Genomic DNA, 13,096 nt, shown 5'->3' with positions numbered 1-13,096 from the left:
TGCCATCCACCAAAGTAATAAATTCAAAAAGAATTCTAATTTATAGCATGTATCACTCTAATTTAGGGGTCGCTGCCTTTACCAAACACCATGATTATGACTGGATCAGAAATAGGAAAAAGTAGCAGGTTCAGTTTACACATTTTAAAATGAAATGTAAGGATGCCCAAGTGGCTCAGCAGTTTAGCACCACCTTCAGCCCAGGGCGTGATCCTGGAGTCCCGGGATCGAGTCCTACATTAGGGCTCCCTGCATGGAAACTGCTTCTCCCTCTGCCTGTATCTCTGCTTCTCTGAGTGTCTCTCATGAATAAATAAATAAAATCTTTAAAAATAAAATAAAATGAAATGTACCCTCGAAGAGCAATTTGTTGTTTTGTGCACATACAGGTTACTCTGGTCTCTTAACAGTTTAACTTATATATCTCTAGGTATGTGTTTTTACTACCATCTCAACTTGTCCTTCCCATTTAGTTTCTTTTTTAAAAAATATTTATTTATTTATTTATTTATGATAGACATAGAGAGAGAGGCAGAGACACAGGAGGGAGAAGCAAGCTCCATGCAGGAGCCTGAGGTGGGAATCGATCCCAGATCTCCAGGATCACACCCTGGGCTGCAGGTGGCACTAAGCCGCTGCACCACCATGGCTGCCCGAACTTGTTCTTCCCAGAACAGAGTCACTTCTTTCCTTTTAGGCACACTAGAACTGGTAACTTGTCCCCAGTGAGGCTCCTAATCTCTTCTTCAATCTGACAGCAAATAGTGGACCAATGATTATGTATTTGTGTGTGCATGTGCATACACACGTGTGTGCTGAACATCCTTCAACCATTCCTCAAAGACTTTGATTTCTCATAAAATTTGCATTTGTCACCCTTCAGATCACTTACCCACCTCTCTCATGTACTATCTCCTTGGAAGAATGGGTCTGCGGGGCACCTGGGTGGTTCAGCGGTTGAGCGTCTGCCTTTGGCTCAGATCCTGATTCTGGGGTCCTGGGATCTCCCGCATCGGTCTCCCCACAGGGAGCCTGCTTCTTCCTCTGCCTGTGTCTCTCATGAATAAATAAAATCTTCAAAAAAGAACTTTAAAAGAGGATGGGTCTGCTTTTGAACTCAGCAAATGTCATATCACTCATAGTGGGAGGATTATAGCCAATCACCTGGACTAATCCAAGCCAGTGTTCCACTGGGATGTAGCAGTGACATATAATACATTGAGTTTACAGTCAACTATCTCAGTGTAAAAGCAAGGAAGTTTCCTGGAGAAATCTGATGGAGAGTGCTCCAACGTTTGAGTTCAGCCTTCTCCCCAACTCCTTCTCTTCTCCAAGTTGTGGAGGGGTCATGTAGTAAGTGCCAGCCAGATATTTTTTCATGTTATGCTAAAATGAAGTCCAGGCTCAAGGTGGCTGTTGTGAGATCTAACAAGCCAGTATCTTAGTTTCAATTACATTTAGGGGCAAGGGGAGAGTAAAGATGTTCTTACATTTTGCTCTAAATAAGAACTCTAAATCCCCATCAGAAACTATTTGTTGTTTCTATGATGCTGAGAATATACCAGTGTCCACGGACATGGCTTACAGGCTTGAAAAGTTTATTCAGAATCATTTAATGCAGTTACTGTCCTGTTCCCCCACTCCCCAAGTTATGAATCCTAATCTTTAAAAAAAATTAAATATTATATATATTATACATTGTATCCTTTAATACAAGGCACTGTAAATCCTTTTTGGAAGAAGGTGGGGGTCATAAACAAAAAATAAATATTCCAAGAATGTATTAGGAAAGTTTGTGGATTCAGGGTGGGTTGTCTACAAGTTTATAGTTTGTGGCTTAGAAGACTTTGTGCTGCTGTTATCAAAAACCCAGAGACATAACTTCAAGGCTAAGTTAACTCATTCCATGCCAATATCTGACAGATTTGTTTTGTTTTTCTTTCTCTCCAACAATTGCCTATCAAAGAATGACTCACTTTGAAATTTCTAAGTACTGTCTCTTACATGTTACATTGCTAAGTTTTGCTCCTAGTGATCACTGCATGTATAGTAATCACATGATCATGCTTAATATTCTGATGGTTTTATTAACAAGTATATAATACATATATTGCATACTGTATATAGTATATGAGGACTGTACAGTACAAATTTATGTTCACAGTTTGACATGACAAAATGTCATTACTGAATTCCCATTGGACTACAGAGTAGAAACAGAGAAGGTACATTAAACATTCACATCTTTAGTAAGAAAGATTACCAAAATGTTTCAGTATTTGCAAGTATACTAATGCATGCTAAAAACCTTTACCCATTCAGTCTTATTAGCTTATAAAATATATTACACTTTATTAAAAATTTCTGCATAGTTTATACAAGTATTAAAGTATTGTAAATGTAATAATCCTGCTATACTTGCAGGTATGGTTTAAGAGATGCTAAGCAGAAAGATTATTTTGACCCTCTAACACTAAGTACATAACAGCAAAAAAAAAAAAAAAGTGCTAGTATTTGTAAAACATAGTATTGTTGTAGCCCTCGTTTAATGCATGTAAAATGGCTTTGTAAATGTATTAAGTGAATTTGCGATCATTTAGAACTTGTTAACCTCGACCAAGAAGAGAATAAAGACAACTCTGAGCAACTTCATGTATAACAGCAATTCCTTCAAGATGACTGTGTATTTTCTAACCAAATTATTTTAAAACCTTACATCTTTGAGATTGTCTTTAAAACAATCTAATCAGGAATGACGTGCAGACATATAGTATCAGCAATAAAGTCTTTCAAATTCCACATTAGTGCAACACTGATAGTGCAGATGGGTGTTTAATAAAATATACATTTACATCTATAGTTCCCCTATAAATCTGTTCCAAGGCTCTTGAAACTTCCATGTATTTAGCATTTCCTTAGTTGAACATAGCTATGCTGCTAACATGTTCTCCATACCAGATGATTTAGAATGTTAATGCCCATTTATGATGTAGATTCACATTTTAGAACTCTAAAATATGATGGATCCAGCCTTAATTTTTCTGACTTCCCCAAGATGACACTTGGACAATAAAAAGAAACTCTATAAAAAAATTTATACAACACTAACTTCATGTTTACAAATCATTCTCATCAATGTAAAATATTGCAATTAAAACCACCATAGCAATATGGCACATCATTAAAACCACATGTTCACGGGCATCTTATCTTGTATTTGAGGTCTTCCACAATTAACACCTAAAAATGTCTAAGAGACTAAATTTCTCAACTATCATAGTAAAATACAAATATATATAAAAAAGGAAAATTTGGTTAAGAGCCAATTGGTAACTAAAGTATACAGACCAGAATGGGAACAGAGAATGGCCTCTCTGGGTTGCTTTTCTTTCAGAGTTAAAATGTATCTTTGTTAATGAACTGTTAACATAACCTAAGTAAGCTGAAGAGTAATGTAAGTCTTTGCAGGGTCTTGCTTGCTCTTTTGAACAAAATTTAAATATGCATAACACATCAAATTTCATGAGAACCTACAAAGCTTTCTATCAACTGGACTCACACTCAAAGCTAATTATGCAAAGATGATCAATTCTACCCTTTCTTGCCTTTTTTCCTACCTTCTATATGGGTTGGAACACATACACAGGTCATCTCCATCTCCTTGCATTTCAACTCGATTCTTCAGTGTGTCATAAAAGAATCACTTCTAGAAATAAACACTTTGGCATAAATGTGACTGAGCATTTACAGTACGGACAATACCTACTTTATCCCTCAAATCATGTCATAGTTGCAAAAACACAAACAGAAAAAAAAGCCCAATTAGGAGATTTTAATATTCTAAATTTCGCAGTGCTTACAAAAAAAAAAAAAAAATCAAAACCAAGTGCCAAGAAGATAACAAATCACTTTGCATTTCTCAACTACATTTCCTTTCAGCTGGTTCAGAGGGCTGAGTGGGATCTCTTAGGTGCACAGTCCCTACAACTAACTTTTATTAACATAGCGTCATCAAAGTAAGCTCCCCACATGATACACAGGCCTCCAGAATCACTCATTCACTGATGTTTTAAAAACAATTGAACAATGTGCTCCTCCCAGTAAGGTTGTGCTGGATCCTGAGTTGTGGCTGGGATGAATCGTCAGGATTCCACTCTTCTCTTCTCTTCCATCCTTTATTGAGGGATGAAGGCGCATTTGGTGATATGCACCTACATTTGACCACCGTCGCCCACTGTCTTCAAACTTAGGACCAATGACATTTCTATGCATGAATTATTTTTATTGGCATTTAGACTATGGTGCTCAAAAGCCAGCTTTTGGGAAAAAAAAAAAAAAAAAAACTTCCCCCAAATAATGACGCTATTTATTTTTAACATAAACACGAGTCATTTTCAGCTTCTTCTGATGGGATAATTGAGAGTGATAAATTTCCAGCTCTTTAGCAGTAGATGTTGGGGAGATTGAGCTATAAACATATGAATCCCTGAACTGTGGTTTTCGTATTTTTCAGAAATCTTTCCCCCAAATGAAGGTATGTGTGCTTCACAACTAGTTGTATTTACAAATAGTGTCACTCAGGTCTTAAATTGAATGCATCTACTAAAGCATTAGCAGATACTTATTTATGGTATGTATCACAGACACAATTGACAGCCAACTTGGCACCTTACAGTTCACTCGGAAGAGTTTCTGTATAAAAGCTGTATGATTAATTTGATACGGGAATACAATTACCACTCAACGTGTCCCCGTTTGAAAAAAAAAAAAAAAAAGCTGTTAAGTAGGTTGGGGAAAAAAGGACCATCCAGATTCTTACCCAAAAGATTTCTTTCTTTTTTTTTTTAAACGATTACTGGGCAAATATTTTTGTGGTGTCCCTACAATCAACGCTTGATGACTCACATTAAGGACATTGGAGGAATAGTGACAGGTACATGGATAACTGTCAGTTTTCGGCTTTGCTGTATGGTTCTGAACAGTCGGAACACAAGAGCCTGGAGCTCTGGGAATGCACTGCATAGCTAACCAAACAAACTGAAACCTCACCAAAGAGCCCTAGCCCAGGAGGAAGGGCCAGCTTCCTCCTCGGCCCCTGCCGCTTCTCCCCTGCGCAGTGCCCCTTTGTTCTGACTCCATGCTAGACAGATAGAGCATCCAGCCCTTAAGTGACACACCTCACCTGCCTGAATCAGCAGCTCTGGCTCAGCTCCAGTGGTGGCTGAGACCTTCTTGTCAGCTGCAGCCACAAAGGAGTGTAAAGGACTTAATTTAGATAATGTGGGAAATCCAAGTTGACAAGCAGGATCTGTGAAGGGCAATGGAAGAGTGGACGGTCCTACCTGAAATCTTGCTGCACCTCTAACTAGGCTGTGAAAGGGTGTCCACCCTTTTTGCTGGCGAGCACAAAATACGATCACTGGGCACAGAGGTATGAACGTCCCTGGCAAGGACTAGCAGGCTGGATACTGTATTTCTAATACATTTACTTTGACATTCTTTTGAGAAATACATGGAGAAACTGACAATTGGTTATTTGAAGTTTACATGTTCCCTTGTTCTCATTACATTAAACGTATCTGTAAGAAGGGTTTGCTTAGCATCCCCGGAAAAAAAAAAAAAAAAAAAAGTGTTCACATTCTTTAGGTCTGACCCGTGGTAAGGAGAGGAGGATTAGAGAACGTCTACTACTGACCATATGGAAGTTTGAATGATATAAATTCAGAGATTCAGACCAGCTGAACCAAAATTAAAATGTACATGTAAAAAATGAGTTAGATAATGGGTGGGAGGACAGAGAGAGAGCCGGGAAGAGTGGGGAGCCAGGCTGAGGTGGGGGACGGAGGCATTCAAACTAGCATGTGGCGTTTCCTATGCAGGGCAAGGTGGTCAGAACGGGAGAAGCTGCGGTCACAGTCTGGACACTGGAAAGGTTTGATTCCAGTATGTTTTCGGAAATGTCTTGTTAGTTCATCGGACCGAGCAAACTTCCATGTGCATCCTTCCCATGTACATTTGTAGGGCTTTTCTCCTGCAAAAAGGAAAAATGGGAGAGCTTATTTTTTTTCCCTGAGGGCAAAAGGCGATTCATTAGTAAAAAAAAAAAAAAAAAAAAGAAGAGAGAGAAAGAAAAGAAAACATTGGTGAAATTAAGATCTTTGAGCTAAAACACTGGGCAAATATTATTTTCAAGGTAGGTCCATCCATTTGTTTCCCAAAAAACACAGCGCCACAGAAACCACAGCAAGATAAATGAGAAAAGGATGGCTTAATTCTCTTAATATTTAACTGGCACTTTGCCAATGAGAAAAAAAATTTTTTTAAGAGTTCTTAAAGCATAAAGCCACTGAAATCCATTCGGAGGAGCTAGCAAATAATATTTTGGTTTGCCCTCAATAGTAGGGATGAATAACTTAAGAAACAACTCGTGATCTGTGTTTATCTCCAAGTCTTAAAGTTACTGGGGTGCTCAGTTTTATGTATTGCTTTCCACTTAATGAAAAGTCCAAATTGAAAGTCTGTGGGATTTTCTTATTATTTTAATAGTTTCCTAAAAATGAGAAGTGTGCCAGACACTGGCAGGGATTTCAGCATCTTTTGTTTAGTCAACAGCAATTACGCTTCAGTATAATGCTCTAATTCAGACATACTAAAAATACAGCAATTTCTCCCCACCCCGGCAGAAGCCAGGTCTCTCCAACCCCCTCCTGTGGGATGATGACAGGCAGGAACAGGAGCTCCTTGGGGGAAATCATAGGGAGAGCCAGGATGAAGACCCTTACAAATAAAAAGGCCATCAGTGGCAATCTGAAATGTTTGCATTAGTAATCATGGGCAAATGGGCATCACAAATCAACTCCCGTCTACTATCCCTTGTTTTCTAGAAATTTTAAGGATTGACATTCCTTGCTATTTCAAGAAGATATTCAGACTTGTATTACCTGCTTTGCTTCACAGAACATAAGTGCTGAGGTTATTTTCCCTATACCTCAATTGTTATTCAAATATTTAGTGTCTGGGGCAGTTGGGTGGCTCAGTGACTGAGTGTTTGCCTTTGGCTCAGGTCGTGATTCTGGGGTCCTGGGATCGAGTCCCACATCAGGCTCCTAATGGGGAGCCTGTTTCTCCCTCTGCCTATGTCTCTGCCTCTCATGAATAAATAAATAAAATCTTTAAAACGAACAAACAAACAAAATATTTACTGTCTTTTTAATCTTAGGCTGAAAGTTGGTAACATCCACCTCTCAGGTTCTGTCAATGCCCTTGGTGGTGCTTTTACTAGTTACCTTGGCATCACCAATTGGATGTTCCTCTAAACACAAGGTGATCACCCTAGTTCCCTCTGTAATAACAGGGACAGCCCAAGAACTCAGCTGTCCACAAGCTGGTGTCCCCTCTCCCAGGGAGTCACTGAAAAACTTCACTTCCATACCCCTATTTCCCTTCCCTTTTCTCTTCCAAATCCCAGATTTTTCTTTTTGTCAACATCCCTCATTCAAATGAATCATAAAAGCTCAAAAGCAAACAAACAAACTACATTCTGAGTTAAGGAAAAGGTGCACCCAGGACAACTGCTGTTGTACTAGAATTTCACATGGAAGGGGTTTGAGGTCAGGTCAGCTGGGACTTACTGTCAACTGTAACCACCAGTACTGACTGGGATTAATCAGGCCATGGAAAACATTTTTACACCGATTCCTTGAGATATTTTGCACATGAATGTTCAAGAGCAAACGGAACAGTATTCCTCACTGCTGTCATCATTTTTGTAAGATATGGCTGCCTGTTCTGTATTCAGTCCTGGGCAGAATAAATAATACCCCGGGACAAATAGGGCAGGCAATGGCATAGAGGTTCCCTCAGTTTTAGAAGACATGAATCCCCCAAAGACCTTTACTTTTCTGTATTTGTTCTGCATACTGAACTGTGGGGGTTTTTTGTTTTGTTTTGCCATTGTGAATTTGATGATGTACAACACTTATTAAATGATGGTCCCTACGAAGGCCACATCCTTGATGAAACAGGCCTATGGCTAGGAGCCCTTCCCCTCCGTTCCAGCAGCCTTTCCAACCTTTTCTCTCTCCCTGAAACACAGAATATAGAGAACTCCACGGGACTGGGAGGGACCCTGTCACGGAGATAACCCAGAATCGAACGGAAGTATAAAAATAAATCTTGAACCAAAAGTTCGTTTTTCAGGACCAGCAGAGAGCTATATAGCCCAACTCGGCTGGCTTGCACAATGTCTGGACCATTTCATTAGAATCACCTTGGAAAGCTAGGATATCTATTTCTAACATCCTATTTTGCTATTTGTGAAGAAGAAAGCTGGAGGGAGTGTAGTATGTCTGATACCTGTGTGTGTTCTTCTGTGCGCTTTCAGGTGAGAGCTTTTAGTGTACACCTTGTTGCATCCGTCATAGTCACATCTGTGTATCCTTCGTTTCCGCTGGGTGTCCGGGGACTCCACAGGCAAAGGTCTCTTCCCTGGTTGTACTATGACTGATGGATGATTCCTATGAGAAAACCGACGTTAAATATAAGGTATCAGGTCAAAGTCTCTTCCTCTCCTTCAGTCTACCAAAGGCATTAACAACACTAGGCGAAAACAAACGAACAAAAAAACAAACAAAAAAAAACCCAACAGAATAAACAAAAAGAAAATTAGCGGATCAACCCAAGAAGCACTGCTATATTCATTCAACAAACATTGAGTGAGCACCTACCATGAGCCAGGCACTGTGCTTGGCACCAGGACACAAAGATGAATAAAAACAGGGTTCCTGCCCTCGAGGAGCTCACACTCTAGGGGGAGACAGACATGTAGATAAGTAATGACAGCAAGAAGGGTTAGGTGCTATGCTAGAGGGAGATGCAGGTGCTAGGAGAGTCTCTCGCCCTCAGTAAAAAATTGCCTGTTCAGAAAATCTCATGGTACTTTATAAAGCCATGCTGAACCCTGTTACCCTGTCTTGTCACTGGCTGCCCTGAGTGTCACTTATTGCTCTTTAGGGAAAAAGGTAAAAGGCCAAATTCCTAAATCTCTGGCAACCCCCACTAAGTTATCTACATTTTTAGCCTTTACATAACGGGCAATTAATTAGCTTCTCTTCAAGATCACCAATTCACATTGGAGTTTCAAATTTTGGCTCTTCAAAAATCAAGAAAGAAAAAGAAAGAATGGCACTGCTGAGTTCACAACCTCAAATACCTGTTGCTGGTATTCCTGCGTGAGGGCGAATTTTGGTTGGTGCCATGCTAGCTGTCAGGCAAGGAGGAGTCCCCTCAGCCCCGACAGTGGCTCTCAGGGGCCCCTGGGTCTCCCAGCTTTCCTGGCTGCTCCCCCAGACCCATGCCTGCGTCGGCACACCTTTCCAGGGTGGGTTTGCAATCATGTCAAACACTATTGCTCTGAACTTTCTTTTTCAGAAAGGGATCTGGTGGAAAGAGGAGGCAGATGGGGAAGGGCTGGGGAAAGTCTGCAAGCCTTCCTCGGGCTTCCTCTGCTGATTAATGTCTGTAATTAAAAAATTCTAATCTGTTAATTTGCTTTCCTAACGACTAATTACTTGATACATCACAAGCTTATGGAACTGGCCTCAGACGGTAATGAAAACTTCTTTGTCTTTTAAATTGGAATCTAAAGTTCTTAAAAACGTTCCAAATAACATATGAATTTTCTGTACAAGCATGGATGAAGAGAAAGGGAATCTGATGAAGGCAAATACTCAAGCTTGGGAAATTAAAAAAAAAAAAAAAAGAAAGGATAATAAAATTTCACCATAAAAATCAAAAGGGAGCCCCTGAAATGAAACTTGTTTGGATCTGGGTAAAAATCTCAACATATGTCCCTTATCGGTAACTCTTCCAGGTAGGCTAAGAAGTAACTAGGAAAAGAATAAAAGGTGCATTGACTTTAAGTGACTCTACTTATTTCTCACTTCTATTATTAGCAAAGAAAACTGGCAGTTGAGTCTCACTTTACCTTCCTACCTTGATGTTTAGTGGGGGTGATATAGAAGAATAAAATAGCCAAGATGGAAAAGTGAATATGGGTGGGTGTGTGTGTGGGAGGGACAAGGACTTCAATTCTATATATATGTACAAACAGAGAGAAAATAGAAAAGTGACAGATCTATGGACACGTACAGTTTTCAGACAGCTGAATCATTAATTTAAAATCCTTCAATAGAAAGAAAAGAGTTATCAGCTTATTTTTAACTTTCCACCTTAATGCCATGGATTGAAAGGTTTCATCTTCATTAAGAGAACTTCAAGAAATAAAATGCTGGGGGAGAAACTGAATGTTTAAATACATCTCTTCTGCCTCTGGGATACCGGGGGAGTATCCCAGGTGATTTTAGAAGTCTCTCCCAATTATTAGATTTTATGGGTTGGGAATCTGTCTAATAGTCTCTGTGCAGCAGTTACGATCGCTTTTCCCAGCTCGTTTTGCATATAAAGGTATGTTAAAAGGCTGTGTGCTCCAAGGTCAAATCCCAGCTCTGTCACTGATTGTCCTTGTGACCCTGGGCAAAGGATTTACCCTTCTGTGCCTCCGTTGCTCCTGTAAAATAGGGATGATGGGAATAATATGATCTCAGGAGGTTGTGAGTAATGTACACAAAGCAGGATAACATCTGTTCCAGATGTAAACCCACTAAACGGTAGCTGTTAATATTTTGAGGTTCAGAAACCCATTTGCAAACTTTGCCCCTTCAGCTGCTTAATTTCATAAGGTTTTTTTTGGGGGGGAGGGGGAGTCCCAACACTAGAAAAGGAAATCTCTGCTCAAGCCAATGTCTACCTTAACAGGTAGCATCACTGAGAGCCCATGGCAGCCCCATCTCTAAGAAAGCCAGATGCTGGCAGAAGGTGGAGAGCGGGATCTTGAGATCTCGTCCTTTTTGGATTCTCCACTGCTCACTTTCAAAAAGGCTATTTGGGACCATTACAGCCAAGAAGTTAGAACAGCTCTTAAATATCAGATACCTGGTCATTGTTTTGAGTTAAGCCGGACCCTCTTAAGTTTGTTAAAATTCACACACACAATTAAATGAGGAGATCGGATCCTCAAGCTTTTTGTTCTAAAGACATTGCACATGTGTAAATATTAAAAAAAGGAATCTGACTGACAGTTGAGTGCCTTTAAAAATAATTCTGAAGCTGTAACTCTTACATTCCAGCAAATGGATTTCAAAGCTGTATTTTAAAGTCTGCCTTCGGAAAGGAAGGCCTTCCGGAAGGCAAATATTGGAGCTGCCTCATCGCAATGGTACTATGCGCTTGGTTTCCATCGATTCTTTCCTGGCTAGCTGGTTTCCTATGTGGGCTGTGACTGGGCACACGCCAAGACATTACTTAATCACATCTGTGAGAGAATTACTTAAAGAGTACATGTCCCAGTTGTGGCTAATCTGTTGAATTTTTTGAGGAGCAAAATGCATTCTTAGGTCAGCATTAAAATAAGCATATTACTCATTAATCATTAAAAGCCATTGAGCTTGAGATCATCAAGAACTTAAAGTAAGCAAAAAGCATTTTCTTTTCAGCAGTATTTAGAGCATAGAACATTGCTTTCAAATATTCCTCTTTTATAATGGTTTACATTGTAATTCGTAACCACCTTGGAATAACCCTTTTCCGGTCAATGGATCATCCCTCTCTCTGTGGGCACTTGGCTTTATTTAGTTGTAAGGCATATTCATCACCTGTGCAGGAATAATGACAAGTGCAAGTCATGTTGCCAGTTATCTTGCCAGAGACACCTGGCATCATAAAAAAAAAAAAAGAGGTAACTTAGCCTACAAGGTGTGTCTATTTTGGCCAGTTCTTCTGTGTCTCCTTTCACCTGAGAGTGGGAGCGGGACGCACTGGTTAGACAAGGATGTGGCAAGATGAGTCCTCACTGGGTGGCAAGAGATCAAGCCCGGACCCCCTCTGCTCTTCATAGTGTGATTATAGGCGAGTTATCTAATGTCTTGGCTCATCAGTCTCCTTTTGCTCTGACTCCCACGTGCTTGTTGCGGGGGAATGAAATAATTCCTTTGAAAACATGTGGGAAAGTTTCATTGGGGGGGGGAGTGCATTATGCAATTGTGAAAGGTAATAATGTACAAGTTCATCAGACACACTCTCTCCCTGCTGATGTGGCTGGTCGTAGGATTCAGTCTCTTCTTCATTTATCAGTGAGGAGGGGACAACCGCCTCCCTCGCAAAATAACTTACTATGATTTGGTGCAATGAGCCATTAACATGACCTACTAAGAAGGTACCTACTTGGGTTGAATGTGGGTAGAATTAGAATGTACTCTAAGTTCCAGAAAACAGCTGTTTGAAAGCCAGAGGATTCACACTCTGTTGCACAATTAATTGGGTAAGGGAGAGGGGAAAAAGTGGAGTAGAAACGAGGGCAACACTGTTTCAAGTTGGGAAAAAAGTGCTACGGGAGAATGATGATGGAAGGCACCTGGAGGGAACGAAAACTACCACCTCTGTACTAGGAAGCTGGCCATTATGTCCAACCTTGAAAGTGCCCCAACCCAAGACAATTACAAGAAAAATAATTACAACTGATAAGGAAAATAAAGAGGAAACGGAGGCACCAAGATTAAGTGACTCGGCCAAGGTCATCCATATAGTGGAGAGCAGAGCTGGGATCCAAGATGTCCGATCCAAAGGTCACCTTCTTGGTTCCTACAAACACAGCCTCCAGTGTAATCACTGGTAGAAGGCAAGGCTACCTATTGTAGTGAATCCCATCAGTGATGCTATTTAGCTTGTGTATGACACCGTCACATTATAGACCTAAAATAGACCACTGTTCAGTGCATGGATGTAGGCCAACACAGAAGCTTTCCTCCTGCATGGCAGTTCTAAGGCACACTGAATATTTTAAGGGCTGATGTGATTAAAAAGACCAGAGAATAACGGGTCATTCCAACACTGAACTTGTCTGAGCTACACGGACAACTTTCTGTGGCCACCACGATTTACAGGTCTTTACTGGAGTGACTTCTTTGGGCTGTGGTTGGCCTGAAAATTCTGATTCAAGACACTCCCCATCACAGAAACAGACTACTGGAAGGGCGAGGTG

At 40.3% G+C, this 13,096-nt stretch overlaps 1 protein-coding gene across 2 annotated transcripts in view; it reads right to left on the bottom strand.

Moving 5' to 3' along the window:
- Window positions 1-2,067: 2,067 nt before the first annotated feature.
- KLF3 (KLF transcription factor 3) overlaps window positions 2,068-13,096 on the bottom strand; it is a 36,343-nt gene continuing 25,314 nt past the window's right edge. For both annotated transcript variants that reach the window (XM_055326703.1, XM_055326701.1), the window contains exons 5-6: window positions 8,356-8,516; window positions 2,068-6,031 (exon numbers count right to left, since the gene is read on the bottom strand). In XM_055326703.1, the coding sequence (XP_055182678.1) occupies window positions 5,850-6,031; window positions 8,356-8,516 (343 nt within the window). In that variant the 3' untranslated portion in view covers window positions 2,068-5,849. The remainder of the gene's footprint in view (window positions 6,032-8,355; window positions 8,517-13,096) is intronic.

Source organism: Nyctereutes procyonoides, unplaced genomic scaffold (assembly GCF_905146905.1).
Source record: "Nyctereutes procyonoides isolate TBG_1078 unplaced genomic scaffold, NYPRO_anot_genome, whole genome shotgun sequence".
Taxonomy (NCBI): domain Eukaryota; kingdom Metazoa; phylum Chordata; class Mammalia; order Carnivora; family Canidae; genus Nyctereutes; species Nyctereutes procyonoides.
This window is presented reverse-complemented; position numbering and strand designations above follow the sequence as displayed.